Source organism: Caenorhabditis elegans, chromosome IV, assembly GCF_000002985.6.
Source record: "Caenorhabditis elegans chromosome IV".
Taxonomy (NCBI): domain Eukaryota; kingdom Metazoa; phylum Nematoda; class Chromadorea; order Rhabditida; family Rhabditidae; genus Caenorhabditis; species Caenorhabditis elegans.
The window spans coordinates 10,324,034-10,350,397 of NC_003282.8; the positions used below are offsets into that span (position 1 = coordinate 10,324,034).

At 34.3% G+C, this 26,364-nt stretch overlaps 1 protein-coding gene and 2 non-coding genes across 20 annotated transcripts; 1 reads left to right on the forward strand and 2 right to left on the reverse strand.

The window, feature by feature from the left end:
• Positions 1–220: 220 nt before the first annotated feature.
• On the reverse strand, positions 221–26,184 carry unc-43 (the record flags this gene model as incomplete). 18 transcript variants are annotated; one of them, NM_001268551.3, is made up of 19 exons in its annotated part: positions 963–1,092; positions 1,937–2,045; positions 2,241–2,332; positions 2,536–2,611; positions 3,569–3,682; positions 5,064–5,168; positions 10,094–10,136; positions 12,079–12,231; positions 13,599–13,682; positions 13,764–13,886; positions 13,938–14,032; positions 14,081–14,264; positions 14,453–14,525; positions 14,824–14,889; positions 14,940–15,149; positions 16,077–16,287; positions 16,452–16,523; positions 24,852–24,932; positions 26,160–26,184. In NM_001268551.3, 19 exons carry the CDS (start codon positions 26,182–26,184, stop codon positions 963–965), a joined length of 2,046 nt encoding a protein of 681 aa, NP_001255480.1. The 18 variants fall into 18 exon arrangements, with proteins under 18 accessions (NP_001023304.1, NP_001023293.2, NP_001366993.1 ...); NM_001380440.3 differs by lacking the exon at positions 26,160–26,184 and having other exon boundaries at positions 292–1,092; positions 24,852–24,923; NM_001380439.3 differs by lacking the exons at positions 12,079–12,231; positions 26,160–26,184 and having other exon boundaries at positions 223–1,092; positions 24,852–24,927.
• Positions 8,626–8,766, reverse strand: K11E8.7. The gene has a single exon (NR_101951.1). It is a non-coding gene; the product is annotated as an Unclassified non-coding RNA K11E8.7 (non-coding RNA).
• Positions 23,264–23,284, forward strand: 21ur-14024. Its single transcript, NR_056528.1, has one exon.
• Positions 26,185–26,364: the final 180 nt, after the last annotated feature.

Consider the following 26,364-nt stretch of genomic DNA (forward strand, 5'->3'; position numbering starts at 1 on the left):
TTTCTAAATCCTATTCTCAAAATCCACAATTGAAAATAACTATCAAAATAATGCTTTGTGGAAATAATGGATCCGTTTGAACTCACAATTAGCCCGTTTTTATTTAAATTTTGAAAATTCTTATAATATACATGAAACAGTAAAATTTTGCACCGATAATTTTTTTAATTTGTTATTTTTCTGTCGTTTTCATTTAAAAGTAGGTATGTAGTAACTTTACATTGTATTCCAGCCAATTTATTTTAAGATTTTTTTGTTGCATTTGTCATCATATCGATCGAAATGACAAATAATACATTCATTTTTTTTCGGATCCAGACGAAACACATACTGAATTGACAAAACAACGAGAGGTTGTATAAGTTGAGAGCAAAAAAAAAATAGAAAACGAGTGATCTCGAGACGGGAGGGAAGGTGGGGGCGTTCCAATAAAATACAAATTGTGGGCCTTGTGCAAATGGAAATATCATAGATAAAAATGATGGTGGGGGAAACTAACAGATTTTAAGAAGGGGAAGTGAATGGGGAAGGTTAATTTATTGGAGGGAAGAGGGGTGATTCACAAATAAATTAGAAAAAGAGAGATATATTGTTTTAATCGAAAATGCTATTCAGATTTGTTCAGAGTAAACGAGGAAAGAACAGGGGAGAGAAAACAAGAGAAGCTTTTTTTGAAATAAAAAATTGAAAAAAAAACCGACGACACTTTTTTGTGAGACTATAAAAGGAGAAAAAAGATGGGTCACCCAAAAACCATATATCTGAGAGAATGGGACAAGAAAGAGAACAAGAAAAAAGCAGATAATGCTATGAAAAACGAAACATAATTGTTTTTTTTGGTCATCAAAACTGAATTGAAATGGCTCAAAAGAAAATATCGGGGAAAATATTGCCTAGAGAGATGATGATGACGTAGATGATGTTAGGAAACGAAGAGAAAAATAGGCATAAAGAAGGTTCTTCTAGAATTCAGATACTGTTGTATTTGTTGATGGTTGTGTTGATCGATGTACATGAACACACACCCAACGGCCTTGTTTCTTTGACCACACACGTGATTCTTGTGACTGACGGGTATGAGCTTCTCCGTTTCTGAAAAATAAAGAGTGAAAGGTAAAAATTGTATGTAATACGAGACAATGATATGTTGTTTTCCACAGATTTTTGACCAAAAACTAGAAAAATAAGTTCCAGAAAAAAAAACTGTTTCAAATTATGTTGATTATGCAGTACAAAATAAAGAATATAAGGGAATTTTTTTAAAAGTTTATTCCAAGTGACACTAACCTGTGATTTGTTACTTTAGATAAATTTTAGAAAATTGTGAAACCGAACTCTGAATTTTCTTGGCAGAATACGGATATGCTGCACCGATTCTTACATTAGATCACTTTTTCGCAAGTTTCATGACTTGCCAGAGTTTTAAAAACACGCTTTCATTCAGAAAATAGAAACTCTTTATAAAATTTAGTAATTTGGGGTCATTGTGCAATTATTACAAACGCTATTTTTTTCTTTAATTAGGCTTCTTTGTAATTTCTTTATTGTTCATTTGGGTAATTTGGAAATATTTTCTAGATTCTCACAACTATCCAGCAATCCAAGTGACAATAAAATAAGTTCATCTTTACGCGGTTTTCTCACTGAAACAAAACTTCCACTTTCATTTAAACAATCTAATCAATTCTGTTATAAATTCTAGAATCTCAACCTCGTTCAAAATTCTAGGAAGAATTTCAACTTTTTTTTTTTTTTATCTCTGGTTTTTTTTCAGCTAACGTCATTAAGTACTAGGAGTTTTAAACTTTGACATAGAAACAACTAGGAATTTAACAATTAACAAATATCAAGTTACAAATGTGTTTGTTTCATTTAAACTAAAACTGATGCAAGGCATACAACTTTTTAAAACAAAATTCATTTTTTCAACACTTACCTATCCAAGAACTGTGTCAATTTCACGTAAGCAACACACGCGGCATCTTCTCCAATGATATGCACATTCGGATTGAGCATTGTTGTGTGCACTTGGTTTTTCCGATTTCCTAAACAAAAATTCCCATTTTTCGAGTATTTCAAATTCCAAAGTTGGTGTTTGGTGGATGCAAGATTTGGCGGATTTAACAAGGTTTCTTATTTTCTTCCTTCCACAATATAATTTGCATTTGAAAGGAAAAAAGAAGAAGCCGTAGTTTTTTTTTGAGAAATGGTTTTAGAAAACAACAAATAATATATCTCACCATCAAAGTAAAATCTGTGAAATTCGATGCCTTCGATAAGGTTACCAAGTGCTTCCGGCTCAAAGCATGTCATCGAAGTGTCGCATAATCTTCTGAAAAATATTTTCGCTTATTTAGAAATTATAAAATTGACAATTGAAAAAAACAACAGTAGAGAAATTTTTTTGAATTTAAGTTTGAATTTCAATTGTCTTGCAAAACTTATCGAAAGATAAAATGTTGTTCAAGAAACTTGAGAAGTCAAAAAGATAAAAGTCTCAAAAAATTGGTCAACTCTTTGTTCTAACATACTTACGTGTATGTTTCGAAATCCTTGCATGAAATTGCATCCAACAACGTCTGAGTCACCCGTACAATATCCTGTTTTTGAGCTGTAAAACGCCGGCAATGAATAACAAAATATTACATTTTGAATTAAAGATACAACTGCAATTCTGCAGAATGTTGTCATTGTATCTTCAAATCTTTGAATCCATCTACACATATCACAAATCCATTCAAACTACAAAAAAGATGAATTTGTTTGTAGGTAGCAACGGTAATTTGAAAAAAAATACGATTTATTCTGATTTATCAAATGCTTGAATCTTTGCAGATGTGGTTGTAAGTTCTAATTTCTCTTATGAAAAAAACTAAATACTTTTTTTAAAATTTCTGTTCAAAACATAAACTTGCCACTTAGATTCCAACATTTAACAATTTGAATATTAATGTTTCATGCTAAAAGTCACACAATCTTACCATTCATCTTTGAACAGACATAAGGAGTTAATGAAAAATGTTCCGTGAAAATGTTTTAGTAGTCGATAAAAGTAAGAAAAAGAGAGATGGAAAAATAAAAAGTAGAAGACGGGGGGGAAAAGGAGGAGGAGTAGAAGGAGAAGAACGAGCGGCGAAAACGAGGAGCAAAAGGGAGGGAAATTAGCCCTCCCCACCAGACTTGTGGGTCTCTAAGTTTCTGTGTCTTTTTCTTTTGAAAGTATACCTCAAAATATCGATAAGTCACTGCTGGCACAGAAAAAAAACGAATGCATGTGAAAACATTTTTTTGAAGATCATGAGCTGAGATAGCTTTTGTCTTTCCTACTTCCCTTTTGCTCCAAGATTTTCTTGTTTTCTCTATTATTTTCTCGTTATTATAAATTATTCCACAATTATCATGCAATTGTCTGGTGAGAAAGAGTTACGCCACGCAGTAAGCGAAAATTTCATGCTGTTTTGTTAAAGAAATACCACAAGCACAACAGTTATGTTATATTAAAAAGAAAAAATGAAGCAAATGTTAGCATATAGCATTCCTCATTCACATGTATTATTTCTATTCCTACCTGATAGATTTGTTGACGAAGACTTGCTGGCTGTAGATGAGTTGGAAGATGAGACGATTCCAGTTGCACCATCAGCCCGGACAACCGTGTTCTCGTGTTTCAGCTGTCCACCACCTGAGCACCAGCAAAAAAGAGTCAGTGGGAAAGAATTGGCTTGGATAGATTGAAGTAATGATCAGAGAATGTTTTAATGGAAAGTGTGAGGATAGTGTGGAAAGTTTACTTGTTCAAGAAATAATCGATATTGATTGGATTTTTTGAAGAGTTGGAAACCTCTTGTAAGTTGTAGTTGGGATCTTAAAATGAGAAAAGTTAATTCTACTGGGCTTCGAAAAAGATCATCTGATTTTTGTATCAACTAAAATTTAAATCACTATCCTACATTGAAAACATATATTTTCGTTCACTTTAGATTCTTCAAAAAAAATGTTGCTTGTTTCTAGAAAAAAAAAATAATTTTGTATTTTTTTTTGTTAATTCTAACCCAAAAACTCTTTAATCCAATCTTAAATTGTTTCTTTCACAAGTTTGCAAGATAGAGAAGCAGTGAAATTAAAGATAAAAGGCGAGAGAGAAAAATAATTCGATAAAATCATAACTGGCACAATTAGAAGAATATTATAAATCGTGCACACTTTCGGAGAGAATCAAAATGACTCAAAAACAAGTGTTCATAAATAATATAGAACGACACATGCAGACGATACTGCTTAAAATTAAAATACCGAGAAGCTTTACAATCGAATTATAATATCTTCTAGAGACTGCCACAAAAGCTTATTTTTCTACACCACCATTCTATCACTCATGAACTATTACTCAACTTCACTAAAAAAAGCTAGGCCGTCTATATTAACCTAGTTCCTAGATAACTAAGGAAAAATAAAAAAGGTTTGTGTGCGAGACAATTTTCACGATTCGAGGTATATGTGCATTAATTATTGTTGCCAAAAAAACAGAGAGAAACAGTGCATCCGTGAATTCAGACAGATGAGAAGTAAATAGAAAAAAGAGTTGAGAGGTAGTGAGAGAAATAGAGAAAGAAATGAAAAATCCTGGAATACAATTAGACTACTCTCATCTGTCTTTTTTAATGCACTTTCTGTACTTCTTAGCAACCTTGAATCGCGAAACAAATTGGTGACGCACACAAAACATTTATTTAGTAATTTAGGAATATTAGGAATGAACTTTTAGAGATCTTAAAAAATTTCAAGATTACATTAGGTACGGTGGGAGGGTGGGAACATTCAAAGCTGGGGGGACAATGGACATCAGTGGGAGGACACGGACAGAGACTGCATGAAAGCAAGCGGATCTTCCGGATCTTCTCGATCCCTGGGTATTATCTAATTGGGTATAAATAGTGTTGTTTCTGATGATAAACAAGATGTGAATATCTAACTATTAGATGTATAAATATAAGGAAGAGAAAGAGATAAAGAAAGAAAGAAAGATAGAGCAAAACTTAAAAATGTTTGGAATCACTCGTTACCTTTTTCCGAATCGTTGTCGTCGATTGTTTGTGATGACTCTGACGACTCCTTGATTGTCGATGGTGGTCCTTGCTCTTTTTTGTTTAGCAGATTGCGACCTAAATCTTTAAAAATATCAATAGACATAGACGTACAGAGTTACAACGTCCTCTCGTACACTCCCCGCAAGCACCGGGACACTCAAGACCAAAACTTTTTTAACAAGAATACATTTTATCAAATGTTTCACCCAAAACCTTTTAGTTGCTCCATCATGAAAAGAACCCTAGACATTATATCTTTGATTGCTGCTAAACTTTTTTTTCGAATATCACAGAATATGTGTTTCTCCTAACAAATTTAAAAACTTTTCTAAATAGTTTTGAACCCAATTTTTCTATACCCTTGGCTTCAGAATTTCAACTGCTCCCAAAACAAATTGCTGGTTGTTTTCTTCTTTCGAGCAATGAATTGGCCTTTGACCTAATTAATACTACTACACAATAGTTAATTTAAGTTTTTTTTCTACTGAACTAATCAACTTTCGGTTTCGTTTCAACACAATTGTTAACCCTCCAAGTTATTTATCTCGATCTTCTATAATTACTTACACTTTCCACTAAACCGTAGGAAGTTCATACATGCGCGTCTTCAATTGCAAAAGAGAAATAGATATTTGTAGAAATATTTATAATCGGTAGAGATGATGGCATGATGACACAGATCGATCGCTAATCGGAACAACGTGTTTCATTTTGTTCAATAGGAGAAAAGGGTAGTATGTTTTAGAAGAAAGTTGAAACACAACGAAAAAAAAAAGAAAATGAAATCAGAGACACCCCCGACATTGCTGTTGGCTAATGTGTTATCCCTATGGGAAAGATACTAGGACTCTAAAACAGAGAAAAACTGACCCGTTGGTGTTGTTTCTTTACTCGTAATCCCGGCAGTTTGACTAGAAGAAGAAGAAGCCGGAGTTTTCAAAAATACTATGCAAAATGCAACGGCGAGCAAGAATGCAATTACATTGGCAACATATTCAATCAGTTCGATCATGAGACTTTATAACAATTTCTTCGATTATTTTTACATCTCAGATTAAACCGTGTATGTTTGTTTTCAGTGTGTGAGCTTATCGAGAGATATAGAGACGAAAAGTGTAAGAGCTCTTCCTACTTCCCGCCGGGTAAGAGATATCGAAGAGCAAAGCACACGTGCGGAGCTAACAAGAGTGAAAATATATTTGCTTTTTGTGCTTTCCTAGACATTAGAGCGTGTGGTCTATTTTGCTAAAAACCCCATAAGATAGCGAACTCTTTACAAAATATATTTTGCAAAATGAGTGGTCGAAAATGCCGAATGAGAGTCAAAACATCAACCATCAGATACTCAACATTACAGGTTGTTCCACTTTAGAAATATAGATCAGCATAGAAAATATTGAAAATAAAAATACTAAAAATGCAGAAAATAACTTTGCTTGGGAATCGTGGTGAATTGTTTTAATGTGCACAAAATCTACCAGTTTAAAATTATTACTTCTTTCTTACATTTTCCTACCTAATTTTTAAAAGCCTAAAAAACACATACTTACCATCCGCCTCCACTTCTAACTTCTCAGGTTTCTTAACCACTTGTTCATTCTTCTTTTTCTGTTCGTCCACTTGATCTTTATGATCTACTGCCAAAACCACCTGCTCTTTTTTGAGCACAACAATTTCTGGCGCCGAACACGCAGATACTGTTGATGAGGAAGCTGTTAAATTTGAGTAAAGGGATCCTGTGGTATCTCTTGGTGCCTGTCGTGCACTTTCCGGTCGACTACTTCGTTTTACTGACGATGATGTTTTCTTTTTTCGCTTGCTTCCAAGCTTCAGACGAGCCAGCAGACCATCCATGAGACAATTTTTGCAGAACAGAGAAACGAAGAAATTGAAGAAGAAAAGGTGTTCAAGCAAAAAACATTGAAAATGGAATATCGCCACTCCCCCTTTCAAACACTGATAAGATAAGGCAGCAGTCAGCCACCGCCGACGCAGCTGGGGCCGGCCGCGAAGGCAATGTGTGGACAAAGCGTCGCGGCTAAGCGGCGCGGTTGCCTTGGTCGTTCATCGCCTTAACTGGGCGGAGTAGAAGAAAAAGGAGTGGAGAGACGGGAGGGCCAAGCCTTGAAGTATCATGTAGACACACCACTGTTTGAAAAAAGAAAGAGGAAGAAGTAGAAGATGAAGTGGAAAGGTGTGGTAGAGGCAGGTCAGAGAAAGGCAAGCAAAGCTATTTCAAGAGAGCTCTCATACACTTATAATAATGAGCCCACATTCAGTAAGTGAGAGACGCCGACGACACTTGTCACCTTGACAACGATCGGATATCTTGTTTAGATGAGCTTTAGCAAAAAATTCAATGGAACTGACAAATATGTTTCTGTATCCTCCATTCACATTTTTATTTCGAATAAATATGGTCATTAGATAAGTTTTGTAATATACTTTAAAGGATATTTGACGTGATTTATAAAAACAAACCTCTTATAAATCTAAAATATGTTAAACGTTATTTAAAATATGTGGTTGGGGTCCCAACAACTCCTGAATTATTTTTAAGATTTCGTGACATGACGAATCTCTTATAAATTTATTATCCAAAAAGGAAATACTTCTAAACAACTAAAAACTAACACTGTTTCATTTTTATTTTATATGTAGCAAATATTTTGTTCAATAGCACCTGCCAATATTCGATGTTTTTCATACTTATAACCAACTTTTCAGCACCCAGAGTTAACCTATAAGACCTCCTAGACGCAGACACAAAAACCAACTAATTCATAGGAAACGCGAGAAAAGTTTCCCCATTCATGCATTTCTAAACCTAAAAGTTATACTCATGTTCAATTTCCCTCAAAACCTTGAAAACTTTGGCCTCATAGGGGTGACGAATCACCGTCATGGTAAATGCTTTTACTGCCAACAAACAAATGTGCGAAAGTGTTGATAACACAAAGAAATGACGGAAACGAGCATGAGACCCAGACCTACATGATGTTTTCGGCACAAAACTGTTTAACTTTGATCGTTAAAAATCAAATAATTGATAGATCAACTCAAAAAATTGTGACTCATATGTGTTTTATTAGTTTCTACAATTTTTGAACTATGATCACTCAAAGAAATAAAAAGTAATAAAATCCTACCTGAACTTGTTGAAGCTGATAAATTATCAACTGATGAGCTTGCTAGTGCTCCAGTTGCAACTACAACGTCTATTACAGGAACAAGCGCGTGCTGAAGGTTTGCCGGCGCCGATACTTTTCGATTTCGATTCGAATTATGAACGTCTGCTTCCGTTTTTCTCCGAATCGATGGAGATGATCTTCTGATTACAAGATCGGCGATTGCATTTGCAATTTTCTTTGTTGTACTTGACCCGTGTGATGATGGAGCCGCTCTCTCATAGTTGCTCATCTTATTGGTGAAGCAGTGATAAGGATGACTGAGAAGGAAGAAATGAATATAGAGAAGACCACAAAAGGTGTGCAAATATGCCTATGTCGTCCATAAAATGAATGGAAATAAATATTCAAAAAGGGAAGAGAGAGAATGCGAGAAAAGCAGAGAAAAGAAGCTATCCAGTAAGTGACCAATCAATAAATTCGTGTTGATTTCGTCGCTTCCTATGCTTGATGATAGAGGTTTTCCAATGATTTTTGTGTAACGATTTGTGGCCTTTCCGTTGAGTTCTTTCTTCCTGCCAACAGATCTTGAGAGCCGTTGCCAGAAGATGAGTATTTGCGAGAAGGAGGTGGAGATGGAAAAGATGAAAAATGATTGAAGAGAAATTGGGAGGAATGAAAATGAAGGAAACGAAGTAGAAGAAGAAGAAGCCAATTGGTTCGACAGGATTAGAGATGTCCTTCATCTTTTTTCTAATCTTGTTATGAAAAAATGAGTAGCTCAAATCGCAAGGTGATATTTCGATTCTTTTGCAACGTAAAAAACTATTACGTGCAAACTAAAATGATAACGAATATTATTTCGACCAGAAGGAGCAAGTTCGTATTAATAAAATACGAGATGTTTGCGAAAATGTTCGCGTTTCCTCTATTCACAACTTATTCCTCTGAACAATATCAACTTGAACCCAATTATTTTGCAAGATGTGAAGTCTACAAACCTTATTGCATTTTAGTTTCTATAGCATTCATCTTATTGTTAGAACACTTTCAAGTGGGAAGCTCTTGTGTATTTTTTGTACGTCTTTTTAAATGAATCTTAGCTGTTCATCCAAAAATTGATATTTTAAAAAATATTAATACAGGGTCTTTGTTTCAAAACATGAAGTTTCAAAAATATTCTGCATTTGTTTTCATTTTAATTGCCCATAACATATATTATATGTTTTTTTAATTGTTCGTTTGTTGTCTTGGTTCCCACAACTACACAGTACGAAAAATCTTCATTGTGTATTGCCACCAACAAAAATTTAATTTATATTTTGTTCTATTATTGTATTCGAGCAAATACAATTACTCACTATCAGGACTACAATTTTTAGTGGCCGCAATACAAAACTATTCATTTACATCAGAAATGGGCGGCAATAATTTTTGGCACTTCTGCTAAATTCCCTATTGCGGCATGTTTTTCTAATATTTTTGTTTGAAGTTTCGAGTCAAAGTATTTTTAAACAGGTATTTGATTTCTCTGATTTTTTTTTGTTAATTGAAAGTATTGAGAAACTGAAAACTTGGGAATTTACATTTCAGAAATTTACATTTCAGAACTTGGGAATTTACATTTCAGACAATTTATGAATAATTTTTCGATATATTAACATTAGAAGTAAATATATGTATATTCGAATCAATTGAAAAATTCTTCGTTAAAAATATTGAGTCAAAAAGCTGCAATATGTCATTTTGTAGAATTGGTAAACAGTTGCCGCCCACCTCTGATTCACACTCACACACACACGGACTAATAAAGAAACCAAAGGAAAATACAGTTTTAGGTGCTCTTGGGGATGTTATATCCACCTTCTAGAAACTTACTTGATAGGTTTCGAGTGGCAATCATCGTCGTGAGGATGGCACCCTGAAAGAAATAATGTTTCAATTTTTAAGTTCAACGTTTAAATCTTGTTAAAATTCTAGAATCCCCAGTGTAAGGTGCCTCCCAAAAAAGAAACGGTTGTTGAAAATTAAAGTAATGAAAATTAAAAATCTGTTGAAAAGCGAAAAAAAACGGTTGGTGTTTTGTCTATGTTTTAAAAAATCGTGAAGTGTATTTCGGTGTATAGGCTTGGCCTGCGGGTGTTCAGCGTGTGTTAAATATTTGAATGTAGTGAAGCAAATTATAATTTGGATTATGGAAAATAAAAATGAAATGAAAATTATTGAGAAAGCGCTGTTAGAAACACTGATTTGTTTAGGGAAACGATGAAAAAGGTTACCGATCTTTTCTCATTTTGAATTTTTTTTGAGGAAAACCAAAGGAATAGTTATTTACGACAAATAATATTTAAATATATATATTGAACTTAGGGATAGGATGGAAGAAGTTGATGGAAAAATATACGATGTTTGGAAATATGAAACAGAAATGAAATTAAACAAATTGATAGAGACTTTGAAGGCTAATGGCAAAAATATTTTAAAAATAACTATGGGGAAAGATTTTAACTTAACATATTTTAATGATAATATTCCATTTGCATGATGATTGATGGACATGAATCGCAAGCGCCACAGAAGAAAGACGGAGACGAAAAAAAAAATCAAAAATCAAAATCAAATTGAACACGGCACACACTACGGAGACTTTTCGGTGAGCATGCTGTTTGAAGGTTGAAACTGTTTTTTTAAGGGAAAACCATTTTAAGACAAAAGGAACGGATAGGTCAAGACAAGACAAAATACGGACTACAAAGGGCAAGATGAGGAGGAAAACGAGAGAATGAAAAATAGGAAGAAAAGAGGATTTTATTCAATTAAAACATGCTTCGTTTTCAAAGTGAACGGGCGTGAGTACGGTTTGGGAAATTTTTTTAATTGAATACAAAAAATCTGAATATTTATAAACCAAATTCAACTGTAAATTTCTTCTGTCGTATTTTGTCATCATACTTTTATTCTCAACTGCTTCCAAAGTTTAATTGTTTTTCTAGTTTTAGATAATCTTTTTTTGGAAGTTCCATACTCACACCATTCACTGCCTTAGTTTTCATACTTGATTTCTTGAAGAGCCAACTCTTAACTTTTTTCTATTCAAACTTAAGAACCAAAAACGCAAAAATAAAATTATTTTTCAAGCCATTGGGGTGGTATAGTGAAATAAATTTTAAAAAATCATTCTCAATAAAAAAAACATTTTGTGGGGGAAAGCTCGGCGGGATGAAAAAAGGTCGGTAAACTTTAACACGGTTTCCATGGGTTCAAAATTCAAAATAAAAATCTTGCTACATTCTATGTAAGAACACATATCATCTATGAAACCGCAAAAAAATGAAAATCAAAATAAGGATGTTTTGTTGGGTTTTTGTTTCTATTAGGTTGATTAGATGGAGTTAGGTTTGAGATATTATTGTGTTTTTGTTAGGTTGGAATTACAATGTTAGTTTCTGATTTGAAGATGATAATGAAGGTTTTGTTGATTATCAAAGGGATTTTGTAAGGCAAATTCTTTAATTGTATTTGGGAAATAATTTACTGCTCGAAACTTTCAATGTCTAATTTTAGCATTCATATCTACTTTTTAGAGCTATATATTTTTTTGGAACCAAAAAACCAACAAAATCCTCTTGATGAGCATCCTTCAAAAGTTCTTCAAAAGCATATTATAATTACTATATATTTTTTGTGTTATCCCGGAGCAAAATGTGAGAACGAGATGTGTGTGGGCACACTTCAAACAATAGGGTGAAAAAAAGTTTTTTTTTGCTGGACTCTTTTGGTGAATAATAGGGATGTGTGGTAAATGGATGTACACAGTTTCGGGGGAACTTTTGGGGATTGAAAAGGAGAACATTTGGGTATACCTCAGCGGCGGGACTGGTCGGTTGTGACGATGTTCCTGCCACCTGTGACGCATCGTGCGTCGTTGATCCATTCGATGCGACTGATCCAGTGGAGTCGGAAGTTCGAAGAACTCCCGACATTCGTGTCACCATTTTGACAGCCGATATTGCCGCCTAATATGTTGAAAAGAAGAATCGAGTAAGGAAAAAAGAGAAGGAAAGACAAGGTAGAAGGATCGAGAATTTATATTTTTTGTTTCATTTTACTATTTTTGTTACTAGACGAGTGAAACTCTCGAATAAAAAATCTGACGACCTTTAAAGGTGGAGTTACGTAAGTGGGAACTGCTCTTAAATGTGCTAAATCTAAAGGACTTGAAAACGTTTCAGATGTTTCAGCAAAAGTTGTGGAAAATTGCAAACATTTTCAAACCATTTTGAATGTTTGAAGCTCTACGATGCTGAAATTTAATTAATTAAAACATAATTCAATAATGAAACTTGTAAAAATAATATTAACTGACATCCAAAAATATGAAACCTGAGTAATTGCACTTACTGTAAATATAAAAAGATGTCAAATTTTTTTTGAAAAGTTCAACTCAAAAGAGCGCCTGATTTTCTATTGGAGAGAACATCAAGGATAAAAAATAAAACTATGTTCTTCTGCTAGTTTTATACTTGATTTTTCCAAAATTTCAAGTAAACTATTTCTATATTTGCTAGGAAAAAAAACGTAGACACGCAGGAAGAGATAATGAAATGACAGATCAAAAAGAGAGAAAGAAATAGCACACGACACGTACAGGTGCAGAGAAGAGGTCATAGGAATAGGAAAAAAGGAGCCAAACGGGCGATTTTCTTGGAACACAAGACAAGAGATTGACAACGACACAGAGAACAGGCATGCATGCGATGCGGGCGCTCACGGTTTCAAAATTTTAAAATTTTTCTTATACAAATTTTTTATCACAATAATATTTGAAGTATTTAGGGGCCAATGAATGTCATATCGAAAATATTTTGATTTGGAAAATTTCTAATAATTATTAAAATGTATCCGCTTTACTAGTTTCTTTTTAATTCTATAATTATGTTATAATAACGAATAATCATAATAGTTAGACTTTTCTCATTCACTTTTGATTTCGTTTTCGTTCAACATGCAACAAAATTCAAAACAATAAATCAAAAAAAAGTTCGAAGCCAAAAAATGGGATTCCAAAAAAGGCAGTTAGGAAAATATATAAATAATATAAATAGAACTATATTTGTACCACTAAAAATAAATAACAGTTAATGATTAATTATAAACAAAACCAAATTTTCTCATTCGCGCACCTATTGAAAATGAAGATGAATTTTGGATTTTTTGTTGGTTTTTCATTGACGACGAAAGACAATAAATTTTTTGATTTTGAAAATAACAAGAACAAAATAAATTAGAAAAGAAAAAAGATATTTCTGAGTTTGGAGAACAAGTTGAGATGATAAGAGTGTATGAAAATATGAGATGAAGCATATCTGCAAAGCGAACATACCTTCAACTTCCGCCTTGCATTGAATTTCTTCAAGCAGTCAACAGTATCCTGTCTGTGGATAGCTGATGCAACGCGTTCGCGATTCTGAAATTCTTTAAATGTTTATAGAAAAATTTGAAAATCATAAATTCTCGAATTCAAAAAATAATTCAAAAAAAAACATACGCAAATCCATGGGACTTTCAAGGCCTGATCAGCGGTGATACGCTTCTTTGGGTTCACCGTCAGCATGCTGTCGATGAGGCTTTTTGCCTCCGGGGTCACCGTATCCCATTCGGGGCTCGGGTACTGAAATTTTGAATTTTTAAAATAGTTTCAACTAGTTTAAGCTCAACATACATCATAGGCTCCAGCCTTGATTTGTGCGTATAAACGGTGTTGGTCCTCATCCCAGAATGGTGGGTATCCAACAAGAAGGATGTACAGAATGACACCTATAAATTAGATTCTTAACTCGAAATATTAAACTTTAAAATACATACCACAAGCCCAGATATCAACTGGCTTTGAGTATGGATCCTTCTTGAGAACTTCTGGCGACAAGTATCCTGGAGTTCCAGCAAATCCGTGCCATGCTTCACTATCGTTCACTTCGATTGCAAGACCAAAATCGGCAAGCTTTACAGCAGCTCCCTTCGCTTTAGATGCGAGAAGCAAGTTTTCTGGCTGAAAATGTAATTTTTTTTAAAGAAATCTCTTCTGATATTAATCACAGATATATCACAACTTTTGAAACCGAAAAAAAATTATGAAAGTTGTTTTCAAAAGAATATGATAATACTGTGTGTTAGAAAATGTTTAGCGCAAAAACTGCAATACCAAATTTTAATATTAAAACCAAACAAGTGACAAACCTTCAAGTCTCTGTGAACAATACCGTTAGAGTGGCAATAAGCAATCGATTCGAGAATTTGTTGAATGCAATGACTGAAAAAATGAAAAACGGCAATCAAACCGGACATGGGACAACTTGGGTTAAGTTTTCAGTTATTTTCAGCAAGAAAATGCAACAATGTCATTTAGCGAATAAAAAACTGCATTTCAGAATTCCGTCTCAAAAAATACTTCAGACCTTCATGTCTCTATGGACAATTCCACGCTGATGGCAGTAGTTTACACCGTCTAATATTTGCATAATGCAGCAACTAGAAGATTTTTTTTTTAAATATTTATATTTTTTGTTCAATTTACTTTTAATTTACAATTTTCTATCCGAAATACTCACCTTGCATCCGCTTCTGAATAAAACTCGCGAGCAACAATGTCCTCAAACAGTTCTCCTCCGGTAACGCTGGAAACATTTTACAATTTTAAGAACCTTGCTCCAAATTTAAAACTTACAGATCAAAAACCAGATAATGGAATGATTCCTCTTGAATACTGTCGTGTAGTCTAACAATATTTGGATGCTGGAGTTTTCTGCAAATTCTGGCTTCCCTCTCAAGTTTCTGAAAGTCACGAGCGGATAGCTTCTTTGTGTTGATGATTTTGGCAGCAAACTCGAGGCCCGTGGTTTTATGAACACAACGACGAACAACTGAGAAGGCACCTCTGAAAATAAATATGAATAGTTTTGGATTTCAGTAAGAGTAACTAATTATTCGTGTTTGAAACTTTTGAGGCTTCTATAATTTTTAATAAATCTGTCTACATCTGGTGTGACTATTTATATTTTTGAATTTGGCGGTTTACCGGAATTTTGACAAATTTAGAGCGATGTCGCATTTTTAAACCTCTATTGTGAGTAAATTTGAGATTGTAAGTTAGAAGATTTTTGAGAAACGTTATACTACTCTTCGGCCTCACAAATTCTAAATAACTGTCTTGAACACTTTTTAATTTTAATTTTTTTTTCGAGCTGCTCAGAAAAACTTTCCCCATTGATGTGTAAATTACTCCACCTTTAATTTTTCAAAATTGTTATTCTATATCCATTTATTTCCGTGTTCATCGTTGTATATACTAATACACAAACGAGTTAATTTGCTGCAATTGCATCGTCTGTTTTGACAATCGCCTCATGTTTTTGTACGTGAGCATCTTTCCCATTTTCAGAATACGAGAAAGAAGAGAATAAGCTGACTGCTTTATCTCCTAATTGATCTCTTTCCTATTTCCCCCCTCTTCCCCACCCATCTCGTCCATTATCCGTCTTGCTCTCTGCCTCGCGCGAGTTATATATTATTTTGAAAGCTATGCGACCACAAGAAAGCAGCTGGTATCCATGGGAAACTAGTACGACTACTATTTATACCTTCAAAATAAGCGGTTTTATTGGGAAATAAAGTGGGAGTGATACTGGGAATCAGAAAAAAAAATGTTTTCGAACTTGACAACTATGAGATCAGATGTTTAGTTAACCTATATAATTAAGGATTTTTTAATCTTAAAAGGCATTCAAAACGTTTAGATATGTTATTTTATTAAACTTGAAAGATTTTAAAAGTTACTTTTCATAATCAGAAAAATGTAACTCACTTTCCAAGTTCCTCCTTCACATCGTAATTGTCACTAAACTTGGTGCTTGCGTTCATCATGGCTAATTGCTGAAGATAGTGCTGATCTACAGTTGGTGGTGGAAGTAATGGAAGTGGTGGACGATACTGCTGATGATGATAGTTTGATGATCCTTCTTGTAATTGGGTGAGAAGGTTCGACTGGATTTGTGTTGCCCGTTGACGCTTCTCACCTGAACGATTTTCAGATAGTTTGAATAGAAATGTATAGTTGGGATGCATATGTTGTCAAGTGAAATTGAAATTGGAAAATGATGCACTTTTTTGTTATTGAATTTTTGGTTTTTATATGGTTTTGTATAGCACCAAGAATTGAAAAGAGAACGAGAAAACTTACCTATATAACATTCCTCGGATGCCCACTTGCGCTTCGAAATTTCTGAACGCGGTGTGTGGTTCTTGGGGCCAACTGAAAATGTTTTATGTTAAAAATTTGTAAATTATGTAAGTAAAATACTCAAGAAATTTGAAAAAAAAGGCAAAAGGTCAGATCTACGAGAAAAAGCCGACCCTATTTGTCTGTTTCTAGATCTCCCGTCAGTTCAGTGATATCGTATGCATGAGTTCATTTACATGCGACGGGAAGATGAGAACGAAGAGGAAAAACGTAGAGAGGGAGGCAAAGAAGAGCGACAAAACGGAGCACGTCGACGCCGGAGCTCGCGCGCTTCAAGCACAAGTAGAAGCACGGAAAATGGGGCGGGAAGTAGTTGGAAAAAAAGAGGAAGATGAGGATGGAAAAAGGGAGGAAAAAGGAAAAATGTGGGGAGAGACAAAAAAAATGTAACAAGAATTAGGACAAGTTCTTTTTAAAAATTATTCTAGTTTTAATCCAAAAAATTCGAGTCGAAAAGTTGAATTTATCTTCACATTTTATATGAGTGGATCAGTGTCACACATAAAGTATTCAGATCTTTTCGTGTATCCATCGACTTGGTAAATCATAAATTAATGATTGATATCTATTCCAAACAAATGCTATCAATATTGTTACCAATGATCACTTTATGAGAAATTAGAAATAGCAGTTGAAAAGTCTAGAATTTCATCTCAGAATTACTTTTTGGTGTCAATTTGGCACTGTCAAGCCCGTTTTCATGTGGCTTAAACAATCTTAACTTAATTATGAATTTTTTAATAAACCTGTTTAATTTGAAATGATTTCTTTAACATGTTTGTTTGACAGTTTGAACTAAAAACATAGATCTAAAAATGTTCATAACACTTTTTACAGAATAAATTGATGAAAAACTGTAGAATCTTCTAGAGTGTGTGGAAGAAGTTCCAGATTTTTCTACAAAAAAATGATAACTTAAAAAATTTCCAGAATGTTTACATTCCCATATAAATCTCTAAATTTGTATAAAGTCTGCTAAAATACATTTTTGGAGAAAATTTAATGGAGCTTCAAAAGTATTTAAAAATTTCAGATCAACTTTTTTTCTAGATCATTCAGCTAACTTTTTCTCTCGATACGAATTTTATTTTGAATTTCGGGAATAATCCTTGTTGAAATTTTTTTTTCACGGAACGAAACGGAATGACTGAGGAGACAAGGTGATAGAGCTCACAATCAGCAAAAGATAAATCTTCGTTGTCTAATTGCTTTAGGGTCACGTGGAACAAAAGGTATGTAGTAAACAAAATTGCTGGGGGATGACAAAGCCAAAAGTCAAAATCGACAAATCGACAAAAGTGCGGTGTGTGCTCTCTCATGCTCCGGGAGAGCTCCCCAATCGTCGCAGTCGTCGTCCGTGCGGGTTGATTGATTAGGTCCGTCCGTCCTTTTTTCGGTGTGCCCCCTTCTCATTCCTTCTGTGACGTCTTCTCCGTTTCCTTTGGCTTATTCCACACCAAACCATCTCATTTTTTTGGACACAACCAACATTAAAAAAATAGAAGACGAAGAGGATGAATTGTGTTGGAAGAAGCTCTCTCTCTTTTTTCTGTGGTGGTTGTGTGTATGTCTGTGCATGGTGTGTATGGGCTCACACATACGCTGCTGGCTCCTGCTAACGCAAAAGAAGCAGAAGGGAGAAAAAAGAAGAAGAAAGGCAGACAGGACACGGATAAAAATGCGATGAAAATAGCGGCAAGCTTCAGAGGAAAAGATGGAGAGACAGGAGGAGGACGGCGTCGGAATAGGAACGTGTGGGGCCATAGAGGGAGCAGGCATAGAGAGCAAGAGGTAGGAAAAAAGAGGGTCGAGAGTGATATTATAATATATGAATGAATGAAATTCGGAGCGCGATGGAAGAAGAAAAAGAGGAAGATGAAATAAGAAGTAGAAGAAGATGGTTGAAAGTGAAGAGAGCTGAAAGAGTGTCGTAGTGATAGAGGCAGAAAGTAGAGACAAAATACGGCAGAGATAGAGGAAAGTGATAAATGATGACGGCAAAAGGGGGAAGGCTTAAAGTATCTAATGATTGATAAGAGACGCAGACCGCAAGATTCACTCCATGTCAGTGTCTCTTCTTCTTTTTAGGCACCGGCTTCGTCCCCCGACAAACGCGTTTTGGTTCAAGTGCAGATTTGCTACTTGTTCTTTTGGACTTTTCTAGAGTAGCCCTCTTGAGACATAAACAATGTACTTGTACCGATTGAGGGATTATTAAATGAAATACGAATTATAAATTTAGGGATTTGAGAGAATATACAACGATAGAGTAAAATTATTTCAACCTCGTTCTTAACTAACTGCAAAAATAGATCTGAACTAGGATTCAGTCTATTTCAGATTGTAGTCTAAAATTATAAGAGCTAAACCTCAAAAAAAAGTTTAACCCCAAAAAAGTATAGACTGGGGAATGCAAACAGTAGATCTGCCACTATTTTTAACCTAGAAGCCTGTCAGTCATTGGTCACGAACATTACAATAAATTTTAATTTTCGTGCCGTGTCACATTTTTTCAACATTTTTGACTTTTTGACCTACCATTTTTAGCTGATGAAAAAATATTTGTAGGCATGATGATTTCATAGGAATAAGGAATGAAATGAGGGCCTATTCTCTTCTATTCCGCCTTTATTCTTATTTAAAATTCACTAAAGAATAAGATATCTAAAGAATAGAATCGTCATCCCAATGTCCTCCTATTATTTGCACTTATAAGATTTAATTTTTGATAGAGAGTGTTTGATAAATTATTGATATACAAAAATTACAGAAAGTTGATAGCAATGCTAATCAAGATAATGATAACAAAATCCATAAGAATTCTAAACTGGTTGCTCCATTTAGTTTTCAACCTATAAAGGAAGAAGTCAGAACAAATTGAATTTCGATCTTTTTTCCGTAGATGAATCACGATTTGACATGGATTACTGATACGAAATAATATACTAAAATAGAAAAATCTGATAGCACGTCTAATCAACGTCAAAGAAACCAAAAAGCCTTTTGCAGACGTGGGCAGTGTCAGCTCAAATCCCATCCAACATAAGGATTACGTGAACAAAGCCTCCGCACATTGTACTAATGGTCGTGTCACCCGAAGGGGAAGTTGAAAGCCGATCATAACGTCTTATCACTCTTTTTGAGAAAAATGTGAGAAATATCAGCAAAAAGGGACTCGGAAAATATTTTATGAAGAGTGAATGACTTTTGAATACCTATAAACATTTGCCTACTAGGATTACTGTAGAATTGACTAGCTTTTTGAAAATCTATACGTTTTCCGAATCTTCCAGTATTTCTCGCCTAAAAAAGGATCTTCCCACTAATTAATCACGTCTCTCAACTTCTCCGTTTGTTTATTTCCATTAACTGAGAGCCATTTTCTCTTCCATCTCCGTTTCAACATCCGGTGGGTCGTTCATCAAGACTCCCCACCTTTTTCTTGACGTGAGACATCAATCGCGAAGAAATTCAAGTCAATTTAGAGTTTATAAAATGTTGAGAAAAAGAGAATGAAGTGAATAATTGAAAAAGTAGGTGTTCCGAGGTGAACCTCAAATGGTGCCTGAAAATTGCGGTTTGCAGTTAAACGTGCCGTAAGAATTTTTCCGGCAGACGGCAACTTTCAGGCCTCATTTGAAAATTTTTTTGAATTTTCTGACAAAACTAAATATTATTTTAAAATTGAACAAATATTTTACTACACTTCTATAATAATTTTAGATTCGAAATATTTGATTATCATTCTGAAACGAGCAACTTTCTATGTTTGTCGACAGATTTTCTGCACAGTAAATTTGCAATGTGCAAATAGTGGGCACAATGGACACATCGCGATTGAGGTTTCGGACACGATGTGCACATTGTGTCTGATTCAGTTGGAGATGTGTGCATCATGCGTCAATAATTCCAATGTTGCGAGGATCCTGATGAATACAACTCAAATTTACTGGATTGTAGAAGCGAATATTAATTTATCAGTATCAGATATTCTTTAAGAAAATCCGCAACCTAATTCATTTAAAAAACAGAAGGAACGTAGAAGACAAAAAATGCGACATTAAAAACGATTTGGAAATTTTTTTCAAAGTGAATGTGTTCCTCATATCAATGATAACAAGAAGATATGTTAGTCGGTGAGGATGAAGCCTTTGAAATCGATAACATGAACCCAAATGCTTGAGATATAGAGATAGTGAGAGATAGAGAGAGATGGTGACAAAGAGAGAAGCAAAGAGATTGAAAGTGGGTGCGCAGTGGCAATGGCTACTGGCCGCCAGAGGAGCACAGTGTTAATGAACGAAAAGCAGGGAGAGGAGCAAAAGAGAAAAAGAAAGGAGCAAAGAGATACTGGGTGGAAGCGGAGAAAAACAAGGCGCGCAAGAGCAATGTGTACGTTACTGGGATAAATGGGCAAAACATTTTCAAGCAAGTGGTCAGTATATGGCACAGGAAGAAGTTAGTTAAGAGGCGGGAAGGACTTTCGAAAGAGCTCTGAGCTGTCAACTAAATGAACCAATTACCATTATTACGACGTATTGGTGAAGAAGATGCGAATGATGAAGAGAAGAGAGGTTTAAAGCTGTAATGAAGCCGGCTGCATGACCCGATGCCAATATTACATACTCCTATTTACACCTGCTTTCCTGAGAATAAGTAAATTAGAGAATGAATCACAGGACAAATGATCAAGAATTAAACAAGACCGTTGAAATTTCATTCTTTGCAAACAACTTTCTAAATTAAAGTTTTGAAACAATTTCAGTCATCCGTCCTGAGAAACTTAATCGCCAAAATTTCTAGCCTTATTAGAACTGGTTCTGGTCTACTGTGGTTCTAGGTCTAAGTGGTAGGCATGATCTCTAGACCAGACTACGTGGTTCTGGTCTAGAGATCTTGCCTAGCTGAGGCGTGACTAGGGCGCCTCTTCACTAGCCCGGCCTGCCCTCACTATCTGTTATTCAGTTGCATGGCAGGAGGTCCTCCGTGGATCGCCTTTTTTATTAATCTAATTTTCAAACTAATTACTTAGAGTAACGATCAATTGTCAATCGTTATGGAATGCTTAACAAATCGTTCCTGATTTTCAAATTATTTTTCGTGTTCCTATTTTATCTGTCGTTTTGTCAATAAACATCGCCACGTCACCGTGACAACAAATGTTTACATACAACACGGCGGTGCGTCGGCGGCGAACAAGTCGATGATCATGATCATAAAGAAAAAATGAAAATTCTTTGAAGGTCGTGATAATCTTGAGTTAGTCTGGAATCGAATTCGAAAAAAACTCCATGGCAACAGCATCATTTGAAAGCCGCATTGACGTCAATCGGGAGCTCGGGGAGGCGTGAAAGCTTCGAGTGAATGTGCTAATTAAAAACGAAGAAAAAGTAGGAAAATTTCAAGAAAAAAACTGGAAAACTAGAAAAAAACGTAGTGAGATTGAGATAGGCGGAATGAAATGGCAAAAACAGACGCATCACAAAAAATTGTTACATGTTAACAATACATTGGGACGAAGGGACGAGGGAGACGATTGAGGGGAAAATGGGGAAAGGAAAAGAGAGAGAAAAACTGCCTTCTGCAAAACGACCGGGGCCTCCTGAGCGTCTTTCTCTCTTTTTCTCTCTCGAATCACCCAGCAAAAACAAACAGTGAGATACAAAATATCCACAAACATTTCGAAGAGACACAGGCGTAAAGATGAAATTTCAATGATAGACGGGAATGGGAGAAGAGAGGGAAAAGAAAGAAAATACGGGGAAAAGTAAGAAATGATTTCAAGGGAAACACAATGTGTCAGTGGAGAATGAATGTTGGAACGGCCGAACGAGAGAATCAATAGTCTATGTGATTTTCTTCGAAAATATTTCTGATTGATACAGTAACCTAGAGCTTTAAAAAAATGTTGTGAAGACAGTTTGGGAATCCTTTTTAGAATGTTGCAGTTCAATTTCTTCAATTTCTCAATGTTTTGCAGCAACTTTTGCAAGCTGTTTTTTCTAACTAAAAGTTCAATAAAACTCGGACTTTGATTTTTAAAATTTCGGGTAAATTTAGAATTCAGAATTTCCAGCTGACTAGTCAGATAGATCACTGAATTGGTATAATCGCGAGGCAGGAATGGAAACCAAAAGTTCAATTACAGTAACCCTACATAACTCTTATTAGTATAGTAACACTGCAACATTGCCAGATACAATTTACAATTAGATATAATTGATACAATTTTGAAGTAGTCTATAGTTGCTAGTCGATATTGGAATAGTCGAACAGTCGTTTAAATAGTGAAATATAAATGAAATAGAAATAGTGAAACAGTATTTGTTTTATGATAGCATTTATTATGATATATTTATGATGATGATGATTGGAAGGAAGGAGATATGTAGAATACTAACTTATATAGTGAATCATTTTAGAATGTGGACTGTTCAAAATTAACTGTAGAGGCAAGCGCGAGGCGACCCGTTACGCTTCGCCCTGCTGAAATTGCTATACGAAGTAATCGTATATGTAGGCTGTGAGCAAAATTTGCGACACGTAATTCTTATTCAATTTTGAAATTGCATATATGCCTGAACGTTTGGGCTTACTTTTGAGTTAAAAAAAAACTTTTCCTATCTCTGACATTAAAACTGTCTGCAATATATTCTGCATCGAATGTACTTTGCAATTTAGCAGTACTCATCATATTAATCCCACTTCCACCTAGTTTTCAAATACTGTACAAATCTGCAAAAAGGGTTTAATTTCCCAAAAATGTATGAATTTTTGGAATCCAAAAGTTTCGATTTGGATATATTCTCAAATGGTAAAAAATATGAAAATATAACAATTTTGTTCCAGTTGACATTGAAATGTGTCAAAACTTCTAAAAATCACTCAAAAAATCTGCTGGGTACGATTTTTTAAATTTTAGACACACGTCTGCCGGTAGGCCAAGAAGGTGAGCGATGAGTCGTATGAGAGGCAACTCCTCGTCTCGTTAGAAGTTCAATAGATGGGTATGTGGAAAAACATACGCTACTTGTTATTCTCCAATTTCTCCAATTTCTATACTACCGTAATCGTCTCTTTTTCTTGCTTCTTCACAATGTTAATTAGTGCTCATTTTGCTCCGTGTCTTTGTCTAATTTAGTTAGTTATGCTCTCATAAGCGACTCAAGTTAGACATTCTTTACACATATATCTCTATGTGAGCAAAATGTTAATTAGAAGACGACGACGAGCCGTGAGCTGACTATGTGATGTTCAGAGTAGTCAGGAAAAAAAGATGTTGGGAATAAGAAATGGGTGGAGTCTTATAACGAAAAAGGCGGTTGTGAGAAAAGGGGAGAAAAAGAGAAGCTTCTCGTCAAAACAAAACAGAGAGCAATATTTGAAAATGGAGATAAAAGAGGATGAACGAAAGGAAGAAGTCTCAAGAGGTGTGGAAACAGGAAAATATATAAAACTGGAGGGTCTTCTCTATTGATGTTCTATAATAATATCAAAAACTCGTAGGATCAATATTTTGCAAATCAACAGTTTTGCTGTTCTATGAATTTTCACTCTTGATTAATATTAGCTTCATATATTATGCAAATTTTGAAACTCTTCACAATAAAACCACTCAAAAATTCAAATAGTTTCAATCGAAATGTTGCCTTTGTTAAAATCACAGTGTTTTGTTTATTTGCGATTCCAACATCTACAACAGGGGTGTGCGGTAAATTTGCTGAATTTGCCGAGTTTGCTGAGCATCGCTAATTTCAAAAATGTAGACTCGCCGAATTCGCCGAGCTTGGCAAATTTTGACATTCACCGCACATAAAAAATATTTTTAATGAAAAATTTGTGCATGGTTTCGATCTGAAACTTCATGAAAGAATAATCGTTTTTCTTTCATTTTTATTCAAGATATACACATGAGCATTTGGCAAAAATCGAACGAAAATCGGTGAACTAATTGCAAGATTTTTTCATTAAATTTGACGCTTTTCGAGCTCAAAAAAATATTGCGATTTAGAGAGTATGACGACCACGGTAAATTTGCAGAATTTGCCGAGTTTGCCAAACTCGGAAAATTTCAAAATTTGCCGCACACCGCCTCTACAGTTGTTAAACTCTAGCGTGAATAAAGTATGGAATTCATAGAGTTTTTTGATCGACTTCCAAAATTATTATAGATAAAAACTGAGTCCACTTTTTGACTGTAAATTCAAAATTTTTAAAACAAATTAAAAATGTATTTAAAAAATAAAAATTTACGCATATTTATTATCTTAAGTTGCTAAATTTGTAACAAAATTTTTCTAAAATGCTTTGAAAACATTTGAAAGATTGAAAAATGAATACCTTTTGAAAGATTGGCAATGCCTGTAACTGCCGGATGTTCCCTGAACGTGTCTGATTGATTGTTCTGATCTATATTGACCTCTGAAAGAAAATATGGATTAATATTATTAAATTCTTTGAAGAAGAAATGAAAATGAAAAAAAAATGTTATGTGTCGCCTGGCTTCGACTGACGACGACGACGATCGAATTCTCAAATTTCAACGGACGAATTGTTGGCACACATAGACACTTACAAAATGTCAGGTCGACTTTTGTTAATTTTTGAGTATTCTTTGAACTTTTGGAATTCAGAAGTCAGAATATATTGTAAAGGAAAAGGATGAATCAGAAAGTAAGATTTAGATTGACTTTTGAGTGTTGTGCTTGTCTCTGGCTAATGGGTTAATTGCAAGAGAGGTCAATTTCCAATCTTCAGAGTTCATTCGTTTTGGAACTGACCTATTCGATTTTAATGTAGCTTATTTTTCACCAAAAAAACCTGTTTTCTTGGCAACAAACATGGAAAACTTATAGGCTACAGCAACTCTGAACTACTAAGGAATCACAGCACTTTTGATGAAATATGCAAGAAAATCATTTTTTCTAATCAATTTTCCTATTAATTTCACAAAACAATCGAGTGGCAAGGAGGGAACTTAAAAAATCAAGTTTTGAAGTTTTGAAATTTCCCACACATGTAGATCTCAACTCGAATAATATAGTTAGACTAATATCTAATTGAGTTCTAAACTCTAGTTTGAGACTAGACAATGTTTTAATACAAAATTTCATAGTAAACCTTTTCAAAAACTGGCAGTCGTTAAAAAAACCTTTTTCTTTTGAAATTTTGACACTCTACCAAAACTTTGAGTAAAAATGATTAGAGTGTTTAGTAATTATAATATTTGGCCATGTTTACAAAATTCTAAATTCTTACAGGCATTACTCTAAAAATTAGAAATGAAAAATATAGATAAGAAGGTACGAGGTAGGTGAAGGCATGTAGGTAAAAATTTTCGGGACTATGTTAACGGCTTATTGAATAATAGTCTCGTAGTCGAAAATAAACTTTTCTTATTCAAAAAAATCAATAAGGAATTCCAGTTTTCAGTGTGAATGTACCCCGCATTTCTTATCTTACAAATTAAAAAAAAGTTTCATGATATAAATTTTGTGTTCTAATCTGCAGAACAAAGAATGCAAACAAATTATGTTCGATGTTATCTAACTTTTTTTTGTTATTTCTACCAATCAATCTCAGTCAACATGAATCATATATATTTTCAATTGTTAGAAGATAGGAATATTAAAATAGAAACAATCTAACCTGAATTTGTGGAAGAATTGCTCATTCAATCAATAATTTATAGTTTGAAAGTTGATAGATAGGTACAATGACAGTAACTACTAATCAATTAGAATCAATTTAATTTCACTCTTCAATTTCTCAACTTTCGTACGAGTAGGTCTCGGTGTGTTTTCTCTATGTTTCTCTAGTTTTTCTGTGTTTTTTGTGTCCTATGCTACAAAAT